Source organism: Pleurodeles waltl, chromosome 6 (assembly GCF_031143425.1).
Source record: "Pleurodeles waltl isolate 20211129_DDA chromosome 6, aPleWal1.hap1.20221129, whole genome shotgun sequence".
NCBI lineage: Eukaryota > Metazoa > Chordata > Amphibia > Caudata > Salamandridae > Pleurodeles > Pleurodeles waltl.
This window is the reverse complement of record NC_090445.1, coordinates 967644571-967667473: the sequence shown is the minus strand read 5'-3', so window position 1 is coordinate 967667473 and position 22903 is coordinate 967644571. Positions and strand designations below refer to the sequence as shown.

Genomic DNA, 22903 nt, shown 5'->3' with positions numbered 1-22903 from the left:
TCAGTGTAGCCATTATGGAAGTGTGGAGTTCGTTTTGACAAACTCCCAGACCATATACTTAATATGGCCACACTATACGTACAATGTCTAAGAATTGACTTAGACACTGTAGGGACATATTGCTCATGCAGCTATGCCCTCACCTGTGTTATAGTGAACCCTGCCTTAGGGCTTTAAGGACTTCTGGAGGGGTGACTTACATTTGCCACAGGCAGTGTTTTGTGTGTATGGCACCCTGAGGGGTATTCCATGTCGACTTTGCCTTTTTCTCCCCACCAACACACACAATCTGCAATGGCAGTGTGCGTGTTAGGTAAGGAGTCCACATGCTGCAGCCCTTAGGGACCGTCCCTGGTCACAGGGCCCTTGGTACCACTGGTACCTTTTACAAGGGACTTATCTGTGTGGCAATTGTGGAAACAATGGTACCTTTTTAGTGAAGGAAAACTGGTGTCGGGGCCTGGTTAGCAGGGTCCCAGCGCACACTGTCAAGTCGGCATCAATATCAGGCAAAAAGTGTGTGTGTGGGGGGGTAACTGCAACAAGGGCCATTTTCCTACAATCGTCCAAAGTAGGAAAAAACTTTCAGCTTGACCAGATCTACTTCCAAAGAGATAAAGCTTCTGTGATTGATTTATTAGCAGTAAAGACAATCAGCCTTCTTACTCTGCAATCTGCCATTTTTCAGTTGAGGTGAATTTGACAAGCCTGATTGGGTCATACTATGATTGTGAATGTAATTAAACAAAACCACAATTAAGTGACTTTAACAAGCTGTATAATAAACCAATATGTTTTTAAGCTCCATGCCACACTTAAATTGTGACTAGAGGCTGCAGTAATTTTAGCAGTGTCAGTTTTTTGTTAATTGTGTTGCTCGTTCCTCTCTGGGCTAGTATGTCTACAAGCAAGGTTAAGCGTACACATTCATTATGGCAGGAAATAACCTCAAACCATTTTCTGAGTATAATAAAACAGTGGCATGCTTTCAATTTGCAGAACGTAGATTCCATAGTTTAACAAACCTGTACTTTGTGGGTTTGGTGTTTGTTGTGGCCCTGCATCTTTCTCTGTAGTTGTGGTGGGACTATCAACAGGATAAGTCATAGAGAGATTACTCTGTTGTCAGCCTCTTCCATCTTAAGAGCAGAGGTTAATGGCGGTAGATTTTTGTATTGAATAATATGAGCACATTTCTTCTGTAAAAGCATTTCTTAACCTGTTGACTTCTGAAAAACCCCCACTGAACCACCGCTGGAAGGCGGGTACCCCAACAGTATCTATGAAATGAACCTCAAATGAATATACAAAATTGCAGAAACAAGTATACATCAGACAAATGCACATGTTACAATCTTTATTTCATTCACAAACAAAAAGTGTTTTCATTTTAATAGTCAGGTTTGAGCTGTTCAACATTTAGTTTTATTCCAAAGAAAGAGGCATAGCTAGACTCTAGCATATCACTTTGTTTGACCCTAGTTTGTGCCTCATTTGAGGCTGACAATCATAGATTTGCTCTACTTGCAATGTTTCCACAAATCAAAATAAGGATACCAACTAGGGGAGGGTAGAACTCGCAAAGTTACATATAAAGTCTGCAGGATTCCAGAGTTCTGCGGACAGGTGGAAAATATGCACCTTCCCCTGCAGTTTAGCTGCAGTAGCACGAGCAGTGCTGAAAAAGTAGTGCAAGCGGCACCATGTTGGGCGCAAGAGCTAGCAGCCTTTCAGGTTGATTTCGCTGCCGCTCAAGTAGAAAATCTACTCAAGTAGCAGCAGATCTACTCAAAAAGCAGCCCTCTAACCCCCAACAGCCTGTGTTAAAAATCGTGCTGAGGGATGCCAAATCTCCGTATTTTGTATCAGCAGTAGTCACATTTGAATATTAGAGAGGTGCAGTAACTATGCTGCTGAGCAAAACAACATTGAAGTTAACTGCGAAGAATGAAGAGTCAGCAGGTAACTACCATACACAAATGATAGTAAACCCACCCACTCTTAAGAATCCTACACACCCTGCTCAATGAATATGACTTAATCACCTACTAAGAAAATGAACCAGAACACATCTTTGGGAAGCTGAAGCAGACCACAGTCTGCCATAGAAACCTCTGGCTCACTTGGAAATACCAAACACGGTACACGATCATATTAACAGTGTCAGATTAAAGGTTATAGCAGTGCAAATAATTGAGCATACTTGAACAACCTATCCCCAACTGCTATAATATAAAGTAAGCAATCTGACTAGTTTTTCCAAAAACAGTTGCCGATATATTGTCTTCAAATCAAAGTTATATTTCCATCATCAGCCAAAATATTTCTGCCTGCCTCCTAAACCCCAACCAAAATATTTCCTCCACCACCTAAAATATTTCTGCTTACCTCCTAATTACTAACCCAAATTTGCTAAAAATTGATTTATATAAACCTGGACAGTGATACAGTCCTTTTTTTAGCGACTAGGTCTATCTACTTAGTGATAGTTCAAGGTGTACAAAAGCAAGAAGCATATTTTTCATTATCCAGTAGGCACTATTATCGGTGAAATGTGACTTGAATATGCTTGTCTAGTCACAAGGGACTCATAGCATGGATTAAGACTAGTATTATCCATAGTGGATTCTGCATTTCTGAACCCTAATGCTAGTGTTGTGACTCCGTGCTTTAGCTTTTGGAAAATCCAATTCTTGAGGTTTCACTGACTGATCATGTAATTCCAGTAACTACTCTTATAGTTAGTTACAAAGACACTGAACTCGTGTTACTCCATTCAAATAGTGAATATATTGGTTATTTTTTTTTAATAAGATGTATTGTGTTTGGGTAAGGATTTGTGTTATGGCAATGTAGAAATTGCAGATTGATTTATTTTTACTACTAAACTAAGAAGATTTAATGCTGATGTGGCAAAAGTAAAATATATTTGTGCCAAAAATTACACTATATGGAGGACTTTGGGACTTACTGATTGTTAGGTTGTACACACCAGGCTATTTTGGTCTTCTCACATTACTATCAATCATAACATTGTAGGGCCTGCTGCAGTATATTCATTGTTCTACTGTTAAATTGCACTTTGTCATGTTCCCTTTTCAATTCATGGCATTGCCAACTACCAGCTTGGTTAAGAGGTAAGTCTAGGGGTTCTTTAGAGTATGACAAAATGTTCTTTTGTTGCTTCTGTCACTTAACCACCTTCTTCACTAGCTATATTAATTTGTTAACAACTACACAGGTTGGTTAACACTTGGCCTTTTGTGATACAACAGCATGCGTCTGTGTGTATGGTCTACTCTGTAATAGGCCAGTACAATGGCATACATGGCACTGAAAACTACTATCTCACAAACTAACTTAACTTCTTTGACATGGAGAGTGAGATGCTTAGTTCGGAAATACCAGCATGGAAGTCATGTTGATTTTATGAATCAATGTGTTCTTTGCATTAGAAAGCATGTATGTCTTGCCTGAAATGGCAGCATAAAAGAAATGTGAAAAGTTTTTTGTGTATAATTTATTAATTTACTGTGAATTAACTTTGTATATATTCTGAGTGAACATTCTCCTAGTGTCCAGATATCCACAAAAGCGTACAGAATATAAGTGCTACTTAAATCTAGACCCTAGATTGTTCACTTGTATTGTCAGAACCTCTAATATTATGCTTTTCTTTTATAATCAGTAAAGCTAGCCAAGACTCCAGAATGTTGTATTTTAACCATTGCTTGCCCAAGTCTCCTCTGGTAATTAAAAATGTTAGTATTTGATTGCAGACTGGAAGGCTGGCACATTAAAACATATACATTTTCTTGTCAATTAAATTCCTCTTTGTTTTCTATAGCTCTCTGTTAAAGGGTATAGTGACAAGCAACACATTTTACTTAAGAAAATAGTAGAAAAAATGGCGGCCTTTGAGATCGATGAGAAACGATTTGAAATTATTAAAGAAGCGGTAAGCCCTTCAAGATTGTATTTTTCTAAATTGCTGTTTATGGATTCATATGCATAGCATGATCTAGTAAAAGTTAGTGAGCTGTGGGATAAACAAGATCTGTATATTCTGGATATAAGAGTTTGTTTCAGCAGGTTTTAATTCCTTTCAACCCTTGAATTACTAGTGTGCTACCCATTTTTTCTGACTGATGTTTAGTTTATGTAGACATTATTTGTATTCTCAAGAGTTTTCACAGTAAAGGGGATGTACACCTTATGGGTGTAAGAGGAGGTAAAGCTAGCACAAACTGGTTTCTTACTTTGTCCTGTTACCATTATTGAAATAGTGAACTTGTGTGCAGGCAAAGCTAACTTCTAACCCCAAAACATTTCACTTTCTGTTTTGTTCTTTGTTTTGCTTTTAATTGTTTGAGGTACACTTTAATATTCTATTGACAGGTTTATCATGGAATGATATGTGCTGGACAAAATCCAGAGGAAAGGACTATGATGTTACTTCAAAATGGGAGAGTGACTAAAAGAAAGTATAAAGATTTTACATGACCCTGCTGGACAGTTTAAGTTTAGCATCATGGTAATTTGATGGCTGACTTTATTTTAAGGCTAGTATTGCCCCAAATTATATGTATGCCAGTAGTGTGGTAGTTTGTGTCAAAGACACTAAACTTTCTATTGAGACGCAGAAAGATGTCTCTAGCTCATTATCTGTGAACATTACCGACTCTAGGTGATCCAGTGCAGACTTTCCTTTCATCACTGAGAGAGATCCCACATTTTCAGTGTTAAATTGAAAAAAGTAAAAAAAATAAGCCTTGGTGTGCATACCAAACATGTTATGATGGTTTCTGATTTTCCCCTGACACTAATGTTTTGGGAACTGCATTGTGGTGTCCATGTCTGGAATATTTCCCCAATATTACGATCCCTGGGAGTGAGCCTCCTATTCTCAGAGGATATTCTCTAAAGCACAACTGTGCTTTTTAGACTTAGGAGTTAGTTTTTGGATATTAGGTGGAGTGCTTTCAAGTTGTGGACTTTTCTACTTTTCAGAAATGCTCAGAGCGTAATCCTATTTAGTGTACTAGCCTAACATTGCCAGTTAAATCATGTGAGATTCTCTTAAGACACTACCGGCTTATGAGGCCCCTGAGCTTTCCTTATGTCATTTTGTGTCATTTGTTGGCAGTCCCTCAAAACTGAGCTCACCACACATTGAAGCTGCATCTACGAAAGAAGCTATCCAAAGACAGAAAGCATGGTCTGATCCCTGAAAAATATCTGCTATTGGTTACTTCTGCAAAACGTTTGTATTTTCATAGTCAGGTTTTACTATTGAGAACAAACATTTGGGTAATTGCCTCAAAGAAAAATATGCTCATGAGAAGCCCAGATGTGTTGAACTAGTAATAACCACTGTTTTTTTCAACTAGTAAATACCCACCCTTTCACATAATTATTGCTGCTTGAACAGCTTATAATTTGGCTTAAAAGGTTCATCGAAGAAAAGAAAACAAATCCAAAAATTGGTATGAATGCATCAAAGTCTCAGTGCAACTTCTTGACATAAAGTCACTATCTTAAGATGCCATTTTCTTGATCTCATAAAACTCAGAGCAAAACCATCTATTTGCTTCATATGTTGGCCCTTTGGAAACTCATGTTTACTGAAGCCTAGGAGTGTTTGTTAAAAAGTCATTTTCCTATTCAAAATAGAAAACCACAAAAAAATAGCATTGAGATGTTTAAAGTCCAAAGCCATTGACACTGAGATCTGCTAATTCTCAAATATTTCTAGAGTCATCAGTTTATTGGATGTGAAGCAGCTTTGAAAAGTCTTTGGGAATAAGGGAACTGAGTAGGACTCTAATGGGGAGCACCGCATAAAAGAACTGCCTCTAGAACAAACTTGTTACTTCACCCAGCATTAATAGCTGCATCTACGTAATCCTAATTCTCCATTGATTCAAAACATAATGAATGGAATTTTACCATTTCCATAATTAACCACTTGGTTTTGGAGGATGTGGTGTTCATGATCTCTGCACTACCACTGTAGGTGGGGAGAAATCAGTCATGTACTTGCACCAAGGGTTGGTAATCCCTTTTGTTACTTTTTCGACCCCCAACACATCAAAACTAGATCATACCTACAAAACGCCCAATTTTCTGTCACATTATTAAAGATGGTTGCAGATTTTGGACCTGGGGTAAGCAGGCGCCCACTTACCCCTACCAATCCTGGGCATTTCTAATGTTGCATAATAAATAAATCATCATTAAGAGCCTCCGTCACAGCGATTAAAAACCTGAATGACTATAGCTATGACATCTAAATGAATATTTGCCTCATAAAGTAGTAGATGCCACTACATATCCATGTCAGGCCAAACCACATACCTGTTCATGAATACGTTATTTGCAATTGGTCACAGAGGAATATTATTGTTTTTACTGAAGTGTAACACCAAAGCAACACAAAATATAGTACTTTACAACTACCCCACATAACTACACGGATGTCTATCTTTTAATAGTACATGAGATCGCTGAACAATTTCAGAGCGGAACAGCCTCATCAGCATGCCATGTACTACCTACGATTGCTCATGACGGAAGTGGCCTGGACAAAAGATGAATTGAAAGAAGCTCTTGATGGTGAGAGACCATACCCCTTTATGATTTTATTTATCTTTCACTTTTCGCAGACCAGTTATTGAAATTATTTTTCAGTGACTAGACATTTTATGCATTGCAGGTTGTATACAGTGATTGAAAATTTTTAATGTGTATCTCTACACATGTGTATGTGTCTTAGTCTAATTCCACTTGGGTGGTCTATTGTATCCTTTTGCTTAAGTATGTACCTGTGGGGTTAATTGTTTATGGATTGTTCAACTTCATATGCAAGAATTGTTGCCTGACATGTCCTAAGCAGTTTATCTCTTGTGCCACCACGTGCTTTTAATATCGACCGAAACACCAAAAGAAGCGCAGGATTCATATGAGATCTTTAAGATGGAGTTTCATTGTTTCTTTACAGAACGATTTCACATAAACCAAACCACATCTTCTTTGCAAGAAACCTAAGAATTGTATCACTTTCTCTGAAAAACTCATTCTTAGAGACACTGCATAATCCATACAGTGCCACCCCACCTATCAGCTTAGCTTGTTGAGTACTGGAATAATCCTTGCCTTTTGTCCTCCAAAAAACATTAACTTTTTGTCATGATAGAACATTTTATATGTTATAGCAACTTCTAGTTGCAGATTCCTTACCTTAGAATTCCCCCCAGGCGTCAGACTGGATCTTGGAATTTTTCTTTGAGCAATACCCTTGCATGTCGGTAGGTGCCGTTGGTTGACTCCGCTGGCGTCGTTGGCATTGTAGTCGCCGTGATGACGTCATGAGTAATACATAGGCACCGCCTCAGCGCAGTGACGTCAGTTCTTTTCATTCCGAGCCACGCTCTGATCTGGAGAGAGCTACCCTGGTCTCTTTTTGATCGACTTCGACCCCTTTGTCGAGTTTTACGTGAGTTTTTTTTGGTGTGTCAAGGGTGTCCCCAAAGACCGGTTTCAGGCTGTGCGAGGACTGTCGCGGCATTATATTGGTGACTGACCCGCATCAAGTTTTTGTGGTGCCTGGAGTGCAACCACGACCCAAAGTCGTGCTCTGAGTGCCGGGCCATGCACTCGAAGGCCTTGAGGGAGCGTTCTGTCAAGCTCATGGCGGCCTGGCGCTTGACTCTGCGTAGGTCCCACTCTCGCTCGAGAGGAAGGTCTCGAGACAGTTTGTGGAGCCACCACCATCCGTCTTCCTTCAAATCTGCGGACATAGTTAGGAAGGAGAAGAAGTCAAAAAGGTCCCGTCGCCCTTTGACTTCGCCCCATCACTCGGCTGATGCAACGCGGGAGGAGCGTAGGACGCTCAAGGCCTCCGTCCTCGGAGCCTGCTTCTGGGTCCACTCAGCGCTTCCCCAAATTTCCGGGAGCCGGAGCAACTCCTGCCCAACTTAGAGTTCTATGAAGCCATGCACCTCATTTTTGGGTGGACCGACCCCGATATGGCGCCTTCGGGCCCAAGGGGTTCAGTCAAGGGGCCTTCGGGTTCTGTGGCTCCGGCCACCGAGGTCCCCTCCGGATCCACTCGCAGATACGCCCCGACGCCGGTTGTACCACTGAGACCTTCCCCGGTGCGATTCTATTGTCGACACTCCCGACGTCTGTAGTGCCCACTATCGACGTCAACCTGATCGTTATCCCTGATGACTCTGAGTCGGAGAGGTGTCGGCCCACGTCGCCTCTGTCCTCATTGGGGCCTACTCACCCCAAGTCGGATTTGGACCCTTTTCCATATGGGTATGAATTCGGGGAAGGATTGGCGGGGTCCCTGGACCCTTAAGAATACCAGGATGACCCATCTTTGGACTGGGCATAGGAATTGGGCTTGGCCAGTGGACTGGACATTCTCCAGATGCTGGCATGCTGTCTTCTCCCTACTGCACCTATGGCGGAGGGAGCGACTTATGTTATGGTGGTCAGTAGGGCAGCTGAGGTCCTTGGCCTTAATCTACCTACTGTAGAGGTCAGGTCCAATCTCCTGCTTCAACCAGGGGTTTCCACATCTGAGCCCCTTTTGCTATTCAATGAAGCCGATGTCTTTTTGGGTACTTGGTCCAAACCCAACACATGGGCTCCTGTGAATAGGACTATCGCACGCCGCCATCGGCCTGCCCCGAATAACCCTAAATTCCTGTCCCAACACCCCACGCCTGAGAGTCTCGTCATCCAGGCTTCCAGTTCCTCAGGCGCATGCCCTTACCTACCCCCAGGTAGGGAATCAAAAAGCCTGGAACAATTTGGGAAGACGTTTTTCTTCCTCCAGTCTCGCGCTGCGGTCCGTGAACACCACATGCCTTTTGGGCCACTATACCCACTCTCTGTGGGATACGGTTGTGCAAGTTCTGCCGCAGATATGGGAGGAGGCCCGTGCTATCGTCTTCCAAGCTGTCAACGATGGGAGAGATGCAGCAAAGTTCACGATCCGTTGTGGGCTGAACACGACCGACTCTGAGCAGATCAGTTGCTACGACTGTGGCCTTGAGATGTCATGCCTAGTTGCTTACTTCTGGTTTTTCGGGGGATGTCCAACAGTCTCTCATGGACATGCCCTTTGAGGGCTCCCGTCTCTTTGGAGACCAGGCAGACTCGGCCTTGGAGAGATTCAAGGACTCCCAGGCTATGGCTCGGTCTCTCTTCTGCCCGTCACCCCCAGCAGTCCGCCTTTCGCCCCTTTCATGGCCACAGAAGCGGCTCCCTGTCGCGACCCCCACCGTGCCACCCATGCTGTTCAGCTGATGCATGGCCAGGGGCATGGAATCCCACATGGGCGTGGGACAGGGAACCAGAGGTCTGCCCAGTCCACCCCTGCCCCTGCTGCAGCCTCCAAACCCTCCTAATCTGTCCCCTCACTCCGATCTAGTTGGCGGCAGGATTCACCATCACCCACCCCACTGGGAATCCATCACTACATACAGGTGGTTTTGCAGATAGTTTGAGAGGGCTATTCCCTCCCTTTCGAATCTGCCCCATCGGCCATGCCTCCATCATTCAGCCAACTGCCGGAGGATCATTTGGCACTTCTCCACCAGGAAGTTGTGGCTCTTTTGGTCCCTGTGCCAGAAGTAGGTTGTGGTCGTTATTCCCACTACTTTCTGCTGCCGAAAAAGGACAATAGTTTCCATCCTGTCCTAGACTTTTGGGACCTTAACTACTTCCTCAAAAAGGAGAAATTCAGAATGCTTACCCTGGCTCAGGTTCTGTCTGCCTTAGACCCAGGAGACTGGATGGTAGCGTTGGACTTTCAGAAAGCTTATTTCCACCTTCCCATGCTGCCTGTCCACAGACATTACCTACAATTCTGGTAGGTCACAAGCACTATCGGTTTACCATGCTCCCCTTTGGCCTTATCAGCACCCCTCGGGTGTTCACAAAAGTGATGGCGGTGGTTTCAGCTCATCTGCGCAGGTTAGGGGTCTCAGTCTTTCCCTACCTCGACCACTGGCTTTTGAAGGCGGACGTGCCCCAGAAAGTAGTCTCCCGCCTTCAGACTACGGCGAGCCTCCTGCACACGCTGGGGTTCACTATCAACGTGCCAAAGTCACACCTGACTTCCTCTCAGACACTCCCTTTCATCGTAGCTGTTCTGGACACAGTGCAGTTTCGGGCTTATCCTCCCGAAACGCAGTTCTAGATATTCAAGCTATGATTCCGATCTTTCAGCCTCTGTCTTGGGTTTCTGTGAGACTGACTCTGAGGCTGCTGGGCCTCAAGGCCTCCTGCATCCTGCTAGTGACACATGCCAGATGGCATATGCGAGCTCTGCAGTTGAACTTGAAGTTCCAGTGGGCGCAACATCAGGGGAATCCCTCTCCCTTCCCCAGCCAGATCTATCTATAGTGACAGATGCATCGCTTCTGGGTTAGGGCGGCCACGTGGGAGAGGCGGAGATCAGAGGCCTCTGGTCTCTGGTCGGGGTCTGGGCTCCCTATCAGTTTTCTGGAGCTCCAGCCAGTCAGGCTTGCGTTGAAAGCATTTCTTCCCTCTCTCAAAGGGAAAGTAGTGTAGGTGTTCACGGACAACACTGCCACCATGGGTACTACAACAAACAGGACAGAGTAGGGTCCTGGACCCTTTGTCAGGCGGCACATCGCCTCTGGACATCTCTGGAACATTAGGGCATTACCATGGTAGTTCAACACCTGGCGGGTTCTCAAAATGCCAGAGCAGACAAACTCAGCCAGCGATGCACAGCTGATCATGAATGGCATCTCCATCCGGAGGAGGCGCAAGCTCTCTTTCAGCAATGGTGAGAGCCTTGGTTAGATCTGGTCGCCTCCGCAGAGAATGCGCAATGTCAGCTGTTTTGCTCGTTGGAGTTTCCAAGGCTGCACTCGCTCAGACGCTTTTCGTCCTGAGTAGAAGTCTGGCTTCCTCTAGGCCTTTACGCCTATACCACTTCTGCCCAGAGTTCTCAAGAAGCTCATGAACGACCGGGTCCAAGTCATCTTGGTGGCTCCAGACTTTGGCACGGAGAGTATGGTATCCAGAGCTATTGAGTGTGGCTATCAGTCCTCTACTCAGACTGCCTCTTCATTAGGATCTTCTGTCGCAGCAGCAGGGAACGGTTCGCCACCCAAACCTGTCCAATCTCTGCCTTCATGCGTGGAGATTGAGCGGCAACAGTTGACGACTTTTGATCTTCCACACGAAGTCTGTTGTGATATCTTGGCAGCCAGGCGTCCCTCCACCGAAACAGTATACACCTGTCTGCATAAATTTGTGGCATGGTGCACCAACAAATCTGTTGATCCCCTCTGAGGTTCTTTTGTTAATTTTTTTTTTGGCCCAGCAGGGCTCTGCTTTGGGCACCCTTAAAGGGTATTTATCGGCCATTTCAGCTTTTCTTAGGTTACCTGATCAGCCCTCACTCTTTAAATCTCCTGTTGTGAATAGATTCCTAAAAGGTCTCACCCATTTATTTCCTCCCACTCCATTTATCATGCCTCAGTGAGACCTCAATCTTGTCCTTACTTACTTAATGTGTACTCCCTTTGAGCCGATGCACAATTGCCCTTTCGGCTCCCCACTTTCAAGACTGTCTTTCTTGTTGCTGTCACTTCTGCTTGCAGGGTGAGTGAGCTTCTAGCCCTTTCGTCCAAACCTCCATTCTTGTCTGTGCACCCTGACAAAGTGGTGTTGTGCACTAAGGCTTCCTTCCTTTCCAAAGTTCATGTAGGCCAGTCAATCACCCTGCCTACTTTTTACTCACCCCCACATCCTTTCCAAGAGGGGGAGAGGCTCCACAGTCTGGACCCAAAAAGATCATTGTCGTTCTATCTTAATTGTACTAAAGATTTGGGGGTGGATGACCAACTCTTTGTCGGGTAGGTGAGTGCGAAGAAAGGGAAGACAGTGCAAAAACGTGCCATCTCTGGATGGTTACTTCTTTGCATCAAGATGTGCTACGCTTTGGCCAAGAAGCAACCCCCTGAGGGCTTGCGTGCTCATTCCACCAGAGCGACTGCTCCTTCCACTGCGTTAGCACGCAGAGTTCCTGTCCTGGATATCTGCCAGGCAGCTACGTGGGCATCCCTGCACACATTTGCTAAACACTACTACCTGGACAGTCGGGACCATCGGGACGGCTACTTTGGTCATCTGGTCTTGCAGGATTTTCTAGTATGATCTTGGTCCGCAGCCCACCTCCGAGGATGGCATTGCTTGGGTATCTATTCTAAGGTAAGAAATCTGCAACTAGGAATCTGTCTCAGATGTACAAGTTACTTACCTTCGGTAATGAAATACCTGGTAGAGACATATTCTAGTTTAAAGCTTGCTGATATCATTGAGACTCTATCCACCACTGGTTTGACGTGAAATTTCTTGAAGGTGGATTCTGTTTACAAATCCACCAATATGTTAGAGACTTCATTCCTCCATAAACTCCTTATAAACTATTTCACCCCTTATTGGGTGAGCAACAAAACAAGAGACACCAATGCCTGTTTGTTTCATCTAACTTGTCTAACCCATGTAGTCAGTGTGGGAGGAGAAACCGTGGAAAAACTGTTTCCTAATAAAAATCAATGACTGTTAAACAACTCCGGGGTGCTTTTCTCTAGTAATTGTAACTTTTAGACATAGTACCAAGCATAGCTTTGAATGATCAAATCCTCATAGTTATCATTTCAGAAGTAAACATCCTGCCAGAAATGTTCATATCTCACACAACCATCAGTGGGCTCTATGACACCATGTTCAAAAGCCTTGTCACTCGCCTGAGATACGAACTGATCCTAGGCCCAGAATTCCAAAGGATGGTATCTCATCCTCTGATCCAGAGTTTTGTCGAACTAATTTGTAAGCCTACTGCACTCTGTAGTAAACAAGCATCTGATGTGTATTTGCTGCAAGCATAGACTACTGGGGCTAGATCTCCAACATATGCATAGCTCAGAATGGTGAAAAGAAATCACAGTGCATTGTTGGAGGTATAGGAGATGTTTTTTCTATTGAGTTCATTTAGATGTTGGGTGTCTTGTTGGCAAAGACATACCGATAGGTAAGATAATAAGTATATGTACATGGTTTTCAGTAGAAGTTCTTTAGTTAATAAAATATTACATGGACATTGATAAAATAAATGGGACTTTGCCCACCCTTTCGCATAAGGAAAGGGCTTTTGAAAGAGGTCATTGAATGTTTCTTGGTAGCCTGGTCCTCGTTAGCAAGGTCTTGGCAAACTCTTCTGCTGAAGAGAATCCTCAGTGCTTCTGATCATTCCATGAAGTCACAGACTGCAGCGCAGTTTATGATGGGTGCTGATGCCTCCACCTCCTTTAGAGAGGAGATCATGTGTGATCCTTGTTGACCCAGATACAGAGTAATATTTGATGTTTCAGACCCAGGTGCCACTAGCAAAGTGTAGGGTGGGCTGTACAGCTAGAGAAGGCCAGATAGAGCTTGAGGGTCAGCTGCATGAGGAGACGCTCACAAGGCAAATAATCCACCAAGAAATTTCCTGTAGTGAAAAACAATAATGAAAGAGTAAGGCTCCGTCCAACCTATCCACTAGAATGATGTTAAAAGGACCCCAGAAAATGCTCCTCCATCAATTAAAAGGGTTCTACAGAAACTCTGCCGAACTTGAAGATGTATTTTCTGCTGTATTGCCCATATTGCATCAGAATGAGTACTTCATAAATCAGTACAAGAGCCTGGGAGAGCCTCAATTGTTCCCAGGCTCCTAACATGTCTCTGCAGACCACTGCTGTAGAAATTGGAGGCAGTGATCTGATAGTATTAGGCTAACAACTTTGTCATATGCATTATTCTAAGGTTTTGCGTTTCTTTAATGAATGATTTCAAAATGTTCAGGGCTGAAGAAACTATCCATCACCTCACAAAACAAAGTGCCTTGAACTTTGGTAGAAAATATCCCACATAACTACACAAAATAAATAATGCCAAGTAAATATGAGAAATAACTTATCTGTCCCTGGACCACTAGTACTGAAGCAGTCCTGATCCAGCTCATATGGGTGAGGCTGAACCTCCAGTCCTCTCCATTCCCTCGATCTACTGATAGGATAGACTCAATTATCTCGCCCATCCACCCACACCATGGTAAATAGCACCTTGGCCATCCTTGCTAATCCCTACCTGACTCACAGTAGCACTCCTCCCACCCATCTCCATTTCAGCTCAGTGTGAATAGGCTCCACAAACAAAAGGAGATCCCTTGCTATTACAGAGCTCATCACAACAAATATAAGTTGATAAGAATTAAGAGTGATTAGTGCAGCCATGCACACTAAAACCCAGCTGTAAGCTCGGAGCTCAAATTGGATGGTAATGTCCTGCAAGAGTCACTGTGACCCTTTGACAGGGAAAGCCAAAAATCTGTCCTTACTAGTAAGTACCCTTTTAATGGAAATGTGGGAGACATGCGCACAAGGCAATCCTGTTTTTGGCAGCATATGCTGTTGATCATAATTAATCACATGCTCTGCATTATCCTGCCATCTAATGTCAGCTCTGACCATTACAAATATTTCTTCATTTTAGATGTACTTTTCGGTTTCATGCCTGTGACATAATGAATCATGACCAACGTCCCTGAAACACACAATGCACATGTGTAGACAGACCTCCTCAGGTTATTCCTTCCTTTGCCACACTCCCACTTCAGTGTTTGGAATAAGTGACTGGAGCTGTGCAACTGCAAACGGTAACTTACACCACAGGTTAAGAACTTGTAGTAGTCTTTACCTTCCAAGGAACCACAATGGCAGTAATTGTTTTATATGTCATACATTCTGGTGTAAGGCGACTCAAACAGAGGAGGGATGGTGGGTAAATTAGCTGAAAGAGAATATACAGTCTTGGTCAGGTTTCCACAAGGGGCCTTTGAAGAGTAATTGAAAGAGGGCCCCTACATGGATTGTGGTGGTTGGAGACTGACCCTTCTTCATATTTGATATGAATGGGAATAGGTTCTGATTCCTATATCAGATCTTAATACAGAGGAAGATCATACTGAAAGTTGTCCGTTTGAATTGCCTTACTCATTTTGTAGCCAGTTTAGCCCAAGAAAAGTTGCTCTACCCAACACTCAGCTTCTGTCAATGTAAAAGCAAAGCGCTTTACAAGGATCCAAATGATGTATCCATTCTTCCTCCTTGGTAGGGTGAAGTAGCGGGTAGAAGTTTGGGCTGGACTGAGCTACATGAAAGGGAGGGATGGATACCTTTGCCCACAGGACCGACTTTCCTATAAAAGAAAATGTAGTGAATGGAAGCTGAACTGGCAAGTCCTGCATTTTAAGTGAGAAATTATAACAAGTTTTGGCAAAGCCATTAATTTTCCACTAAGTGAAATCTATTGGCTTTGTCAGTGCTTTTAGACATATAGCACTGAAGCGTGAGCTGCTATGCAAAATGCCTTAAAGTAAAGGAAAAAAGCGCTATGACATGCCCAGCCCTGACTTTGTCAGTGCTTTTTTCTGTTTAAGCTATGCTGTACAGCAGCCTGTAGTGCTGCGCAGTATGTATTTAAAAAAAAAAAAAGCACAAGGGGCAAGCAACATGAGGGAGGTGCAGGGAGGGGACAAAAACAACTGCAGGAAGAGGATAGTGGGAAAGCAACGAAAGGGAGATGGGAAGGAAGGAGGGAGGGTGTAGGAGCATCGAACAGGTGTTGGAGGGCATGGTGGAAGCAACATGAGGAAGGTGTGGGAGAGGGAGCAGAAACAACAGACAGTGGGAAGAGGATGAGTAGGGGCAAGCATCATGAGGTAGGTAAAGGAGACTGATTTGTAGAGTGCCATGTACTCTTAAAAAGGGGTTGGCAAAACGTTAACAAAAAAAAAAAAGGACCTGCGAGGTCATGCAGCCACCTAAAGGGCTCAGTCTGCAGCTGTACCATGTCCATGCTCTCCACAGTAGGGACAAACACTGAAGCACTGGAAGGAAGCAGAAGGCACTGACCAATCAAAAATGAGGAAACACAAGTGACATGGAAGTCAAACAGTAGTAAGCAATGGGCAGGCTCTCAGACAGTTTTAAGCTTTTTTAAAATTAATTACTTAATTTATTGTTAAAAGATTTCGACGACTGGTTATGTTCTCTCTCTCTCTCTCTCTCAAGCGAAATCTAAAAACTGTCTTTTATGTCCGATGTCTCAAGGAACAACTGTCCATAGACTGAAAGGGAATACACATCAAGAACATGATTACCAAATGAAGGTCCAACTGAGGGGCCAAAAAGCGAGAATTGGAGAAACAAGCCAGCCTCTTTAGAAACTGCATGACAATAGATGAACTGGACACTGAAGGCTGATCTGATAAACAGATAAAGGCTGACAACTAACATTTAACTCTGCCTAAAGAAAAGCCTTGCAAGGCAACAAGTAACACAAAACGCAGTATATCAGATAGGTGCATCTTGAGGAAATAAAAATCTACCTCAGTTCATCAAGTAACAAAATTGAGCCAGCACCCAGCATAGATAGATTTAACGTATGCGTGACAAGATGACCGGATGACTTCGACCATATTTGAGGGCATATCAAAGTACCCCAAATTTCTCTGCACACTCTCCAGGCAGAAGTTTTCAGCTCTGCAGGTTTGGGTGTTCGACATTTCTGACTCAAGAGGTCTGCCCCGAGTGGTAGACAAAGGATGGTACACAGGAATAGGCAAAGTAAATCTAGAGACCATTCAGGAAGTGTAGTGCTGATGGCTGTAACAATTTCGACTCTACTGGTCCCCCTGGAACCTCTTTATTGAAAACAGCAGGGACAGACTGATGGGCACTCCATGTTCTTTCTAGTAGTACAAGGTCACCAAAGAGCTGTCCCAGAGGTTGAGGAGGAATCAAACTACTTCCTGGTGAAGCTGCTGCATTCATGGTCAGCAAAGTAACGCAGACTGAGGTCATATGCATGCACATTCAGGGAACCCACCAGATGGTTGATTACCAGCCAAATGCTATAAACCTGAATCCATCACCATAATAGCTGTGTCCCCATGCACAGGGAGGGCAAATTCATCCCATCATCTTGTTGAAATCACATATTGTGGTTGTGTTTTCTGACAACGTGAGGATCAACTCACTATGGATGGAAGGTAGAGATGCCTTGGCCTTGAGTTGTAGCAGGTTGATTTGATACATTTGCTTGAAGGTTTACCTGAGCTTTCTGATCTCAAGTACTCTGAGATGACTGTCTTAGCCAAGGGAAGGTTGATCACTCACCACAGTGGCCACTGGATGGCAAGATTTCCCACTTCCCCGGACGATGGGAGAGGAGAGCTGTGGCTGGCCCCAGTGGGTTGAAAGGAGGTGGTGGGTGTGCCACCCTTCCCCCCAAAATTGGAACCAACGAGCAGTTGGGCGTGGACTTGGAGCAGCGGCCCACATCCTGCAGAGAAGAAGCAGATCGAGATCCTGGGGACCTGCCGGGTGCCCCTGGGAGACGGAGTGGCCCTATAGATTACAACGGTTGCCCCAGGAATGGGGGAGGGGGGGCGAATAAAGTGAGCGGGCGACTGGAAGTGGGGAGCCGGCAGAGAGCATGATACGCAGAAAGGTGTGTGCAGAGCGGGCCAACAGGTGCAGAAATCGGCAGTGCCTTGCGGGACCAGGTGTGCGTACGGAGATAGGCCCTACTTCTTTGGGCTGACACTGCAGAGCACACACATGATCTGAGCCTCCCTGGATGGCAGTTGGTAAGGTAGAGACCGTGGTCGGCGGTTGAGCCTTGGGGGTCTGAGGAAGGGAGCTGGAGCCTTGGCACTGACGGCAGGGCCCTGGGCCAACACAGACGAGGTGCCCAACATGGTCGATCGAGAAGTGGGCCTGGACGGGAGAAGATGGTGACCCAAAAGCAGATCAAGGAGAACAGCAACTTGAGCAATCTCTTCGCTAAAACCCCAGCGAAGAAGCAGGATCCCACATGCGAGTTGGGCTTGGATTCCGGAGGCAGCAGCGGTGATAGGACTGTAGAAGAGGATGCCAATCCAGTGACAAAAGCCTTTATGAAACCACTGTTTGGGGCACTCCGAGAGGATCTTGCTGCCCTCAGGCAGGAGATCGCTATGACAATCAAGGAACTAAAGGGAGGGGTGACGGAGCTGGGCCAAAGAGTGGATACAGTGGAACGCACATGCGATAGGCAAGAAGAGGGACCTGCAGTATAGGCTTGAGGACTTGGAGAATAGGTCCCAACGAGCCAACATTTGCATAAGAGGAGTTCCCTCGCAAGCTGTTGTGGGCCCCTTGGAGGGATTTGTAATCCGTCTGTTCAAGCATGTGGCACCGACACTCGACGACCAAGATATAAAATTGGATCGCACACATCGGACTGGGCGTCCCTCTCAGTCTCCAGGCCAGCCGCAAGATATTCTCACATACCTTCACTATTATAAGCAGAATGAGCAAATTCTGACAGCGGTCTGGGACAAGAATGCCATAGACTCTCTCATTGCAGACACTGCATCGCTGACGCGCCCTGTGGCCTGAAACGGTCCTACTTCAGGGAAGGGGTATCTGCTATAAATGGGGCCACCCCTTCCGTCTCCAATTTGTGTGGCAGAACAAACTGCACAATATACGTTCACTCGCAGAGGCTGAAGCCCTCCTGGACATGGGCTTGAGTTCGAGAGATGGCCCTCCTGGGGAAACAATGGACTCCTTGCGGTGGGCTCAAGAGCACCAGGGTCAAGCAGTTCGACAACAGAAGAAACCGTGTAACCCATCGGAGAGAGAGAGAGCAGGTCACCAGGAAGGCCCACCGGAGACAAGGCAAGGAACCTAGCAACTCGTCGGTGCTGGACCATGAGGAGGCCATAATGACAACGTCACCTCACCTTAGGGTCGAGAATTATGAGTGGGATCTACATTCTGAGAAGGGGTGCCACGTGATAGCTGCAATAAAGATGAATAAAGAAGACTGCAGAGCTCCTGTGGCGGAAAGGATGACTGGGACAGTGAAAACTTGGTATACCCTGGTTCATCCCCTGAGGGTCTCTACATAGTTTCCAGGTGGGGAACGAATTGTTTGCTGTGTTTTAGTATGTTGGTTAGTTGGCTTGTCTATGATCCCGGTGCCTTACTTTCTAATGCTAGGCAAAGCAACGTTAATGGCAGCATCACTGGATAGTAGGAGGGTCCTCCAAAGGCCCACGGGCGCTATCTCCTCAGACATGCATGTCGGTTAAAGTACTTAGCCTTAATGTCAGGGGCCTCAGTTCCCCTGTGAAGAGGCGGGCTCTGGTAGCTATGCTGAGGGAGGCTAAGGGGGACATATGTTTGCTCCAAGTGGTATACTTGCTGAGATCTGGTTGGAAGAAGCTGAGAACACAATGGTTTGATAGACAATACCATTCTTCTGGGACGAGGAGGAGGGCGGGAGTGGCAGTCCTGCAGGCTACACATTTCCCGGGGAAGCTGTTAGGCTTACAGGCTGATGAACGGATGACTAATTTCCTTGCGCATCAATGGGCGTGCTAATACAGTTTACCTTTATATGCAACCCTAATGAACACCAAGAGGAGTTTTTGAGGGAGGCCATAGGGCGGATGTTAGCCACCACAGATGTGGATGTCCTTATAGGAGGGGATTTTAACTTGGTCCCTGACACCCATGTAAATAGGTCAGCGCCACGAAGTGGACAAGCGGGGGCATTCTCTGGGGGTTTTCAAAAGAGGTTGAAGGAAGGGGGAATGACGGATGTTTGGCGTGCACAGAATCCGACTGTAGGGAAATGCCTCCCTTGGCATGGTTACCCCCCTAACATTCTGCCTTTTGTTTGATGCTAGTTAGGATTGAAAGTGTGATGGTATCCTGCTAACCAGGCCCCAGCACCAGTGTTCTTTCCTTAAACTGTACATGTGTTCCCACAATTGACACAGCCCTGGCACACGGAAGTCCCTTGTAACTGATACCACTGGTACCAAAGGCCCTGTGGCCAGGGAAGGTAACTAAGGGCTGCAGCATGTATTATGCCACCCTGGGGACCCCTCACTCAGCACATACACACTGCTTCACAGCGTGTGTGTGCTGGTGGGGAGAAAATTACTAAGTCGACATGGCACTCCCCTCAGAGTGCCCTGCCAACCTCACACTGCCTGTTGCATAGGTAAGTCACCCCTCTAGCGGACCTTACAGCCCTAAGGCAGGGTGCACTGTACCATAGGTGAGGGCATATGTGCATGAGCCCTATGCCCCTACAGTGTCTAAGCAAAACCTTAGACATTGTAAGTGCAGGGTAGCCATAAGAGTATATGGTCTGGGAGTGTGTCAAACACGAACTCTACAGTTCCATAATGGCTACACTGAAAACTGGGAAGTTTGGTATCAAACTTCTCAGCACAATAAATGCACACTAATGCCAGTGTGCAATGTATTGTAACATACACCCAGAGGGCATTTTAGAGATGCCCCCTGAATACCTACCTGACTTCCAGTGTAGGCTGACCAGTTTCTGCCAGCCTACCAGACATGTTGCTGGCCACATGGGGTGAGTGCCTTTGTCACTCTGTGGCCAGGAACAAAGCCTGTACTGGGTGGAAGACCTTCTCACCTCCCCCTGCAGGAACTGTAACACCTGGCGGTGAGCCTCAAAGACTCACCCATTTTGTTACAGCACCCACGCCATCCCAGCTAGTGGAGATGCCCGCCCCTCCGGCCACTGCCCCCACTGTTGGCGGCAAGGCTGGAGGAGATAATGAGGAAAACAAGGAGTCACCACCCACCAGTCAAGACAGCTCTAAGGTGTCCTGAGCTGAGGTGACCCCTGCCTTGAGAAATCCTCCATCTTGAGTTTGGAGGATTTCCCCCAATAGGATTAGGGATGTGCCCCCTTCCCCAGAGGGAGGAGGCACAAAGAGGGTGTAGCTACCCTCAAGGACAGTAGCCATTGGCTACTGCCCTCCCAGACCGAAACACACCCCTAAATTCAGTATTTAGGGGTTACCCAGATCCCAGGAAATCAGATTCCTGCAACCTGAAGAAAGGAGGAGGACTGCTGACCTACAAGCCTGCAGAGAAGGAGGAAGACGACAACTGCTTTGGCCCAAGCCCTACCGGCCTGTTTCCAACTTTGAAAACCTGCTCCAGTGACACATCAAACAGGGACCAGCGACCTCTGAAGCCTCAGACTACAGGACCAAGAAACTCTCGTGAACAGCGGCCCTGTTCAGAACCAGCTACTTCTTTGCAACAAAGAAGCAACTTCCAAAGACTTGACGTTTACCGCTGGAAGCGTGAGACTCTACACTCTGCAACCGACGCTCCCGGCTCGGCCTTCAGAAAACCAACACCTCAGGGAGGACTCCCCGGCGACTGTGAGCCCGTGATGAACCAGAGACGACCCCCCTGAGCCCCTACAGCGACGCCTGCAGAGAGAATCCAGAGGCTCCCCCTGACCGCGACTGCCTGTAACAAGGGACCAGACGCCTGGAACCAACACTGCACCCGCAGCCCCAAGGACCTGATGGAACCGAACTTCGACGCAGGAGTGACCCCCAGGCGACCCTCTGCCTTGCCTAGGTGGTGGCTGACCCGAGAAGCCCCCTCCTGTGCCTGCCTGCATCGCTAGAGTGACCCCGGGTCCCTCCATTGAAACCTATAGAAAACCAGACGCCTGCTTTGCACACTGCACCCGACCGCCCCTGTGCCACTGAGGGTGTGTTTTGTGTGCCTACTTGTGTCTCCCCCCAGTGCTCTACAAAACCCCCTGGTCTGCACCCCGAGGACGCAGGTACTTACCTGCTGGCAGACTGGAACCGGAGCACCCCTGTTCCCCATAGGCGCCTATGTGTTTTGGGCACCTCTTGGACCTCTGCACCTGACCAGCCCTGAGCTGCTGGTGTGGTAACTTTGGGGTTGCCTTGAACCCCCAATGTTGGGCTGCCTATGCCCCAGGACTGAGACTTGTAAGTGTTTTACTTACTTCTTAATCTAATCTTTACTTACCTCCCCCAGGAACTGTTGATTTTTGTAGTGTCCACTTTGAAAATAGCTTATTGCCATTTTTACAAAGACTGTACATGATATTGTTTTCATTCAAAGTTCCTAAAGTATCTAAGTGAAGTACCTTACATTTAAAGTGTTTGATGTAAATCTTGAACCTGTGGTTCTTAAAATAAACTAAGAAAAGATATTTTTCAATATAAAAACCTATTGGCCTGGATTAACTACCCTCTGATAAGCCTACTGCTCGACCACACTACCACAAAATAGAGCATTAGAATTATCTAATTTTGCCTCTATCTTAACTCTACGGGGAACCCTTGGACTCTGTGCACACTATTTCTTACTTTGAAATAGTATAGACAGAGCCAACTTCCTACAGTGTATTTTTCTATATAAAAACCTATTGGCCTGGAGTTAAGTCTTTGAATGTGTGTTCTGATTTATTGTCTGTGTGTGTACAACAAATGCTTAACACTACCCTCTGATAAGACTACTGCTCGAACACACTACCACAAAATCTAGCATTACTATTATCTATTTTTGCCACTATCAACCTCTAAGGGGAACCCTCGGACTCTGTGCACACTATCTCTCACTTTGAGATAGTATATACAGGCCAAATTCCTACTCCGACCCTGTGGGCGTATACGTTTTTTTTTTTCAGCCGCACACCAGACCTATGTGAGACTTGACCTCTTTCTGGCCTCCCCGGGCCTGCTGCACGCAATTACGCACTTGGGGATTGGGGTGGCTTCTTTGTCAGATCATTCTCCAATCACAGTAAGCCTCACACTGCCGGACTCGAGTAGAAGACTCCGGCTATGGCGGCTAAATTCCAAGCTCCTAGCTGATGAGGGAGTACGTCAAGAAATAAGGGATACAATTATATCGTATTTAAGCAT

General features: G+C 45.7%; 1 protein-coding gene across 3 annotated transcripts in view; it reads left to right on the top strand.

The window, feature by feature from the left end:
• Positions 1 to 22903, top strand: part of IDE (insulin degrading enzyme) — a 754741-nt gene that overhangs the window by 479195 nt on the left and 252643 nt on the right. For all 3 annotated transcript variants that reach the window (XM_069239810.1, XM_069239807.1, XM_069239808.1), the window contains 2 exons: positions 3848 to 3958; positions 6495 to 6615. In XM_069239810.1, the coding sequence (XP_069095911.1) occupies positions 3848 to 3958; positions 6495 to 6615 (232 nt within the window). The remainder of the gene's footprint in view (positions 1 to 3847; positions 3959 to 6494; positions 6616 to 22903) is intronic.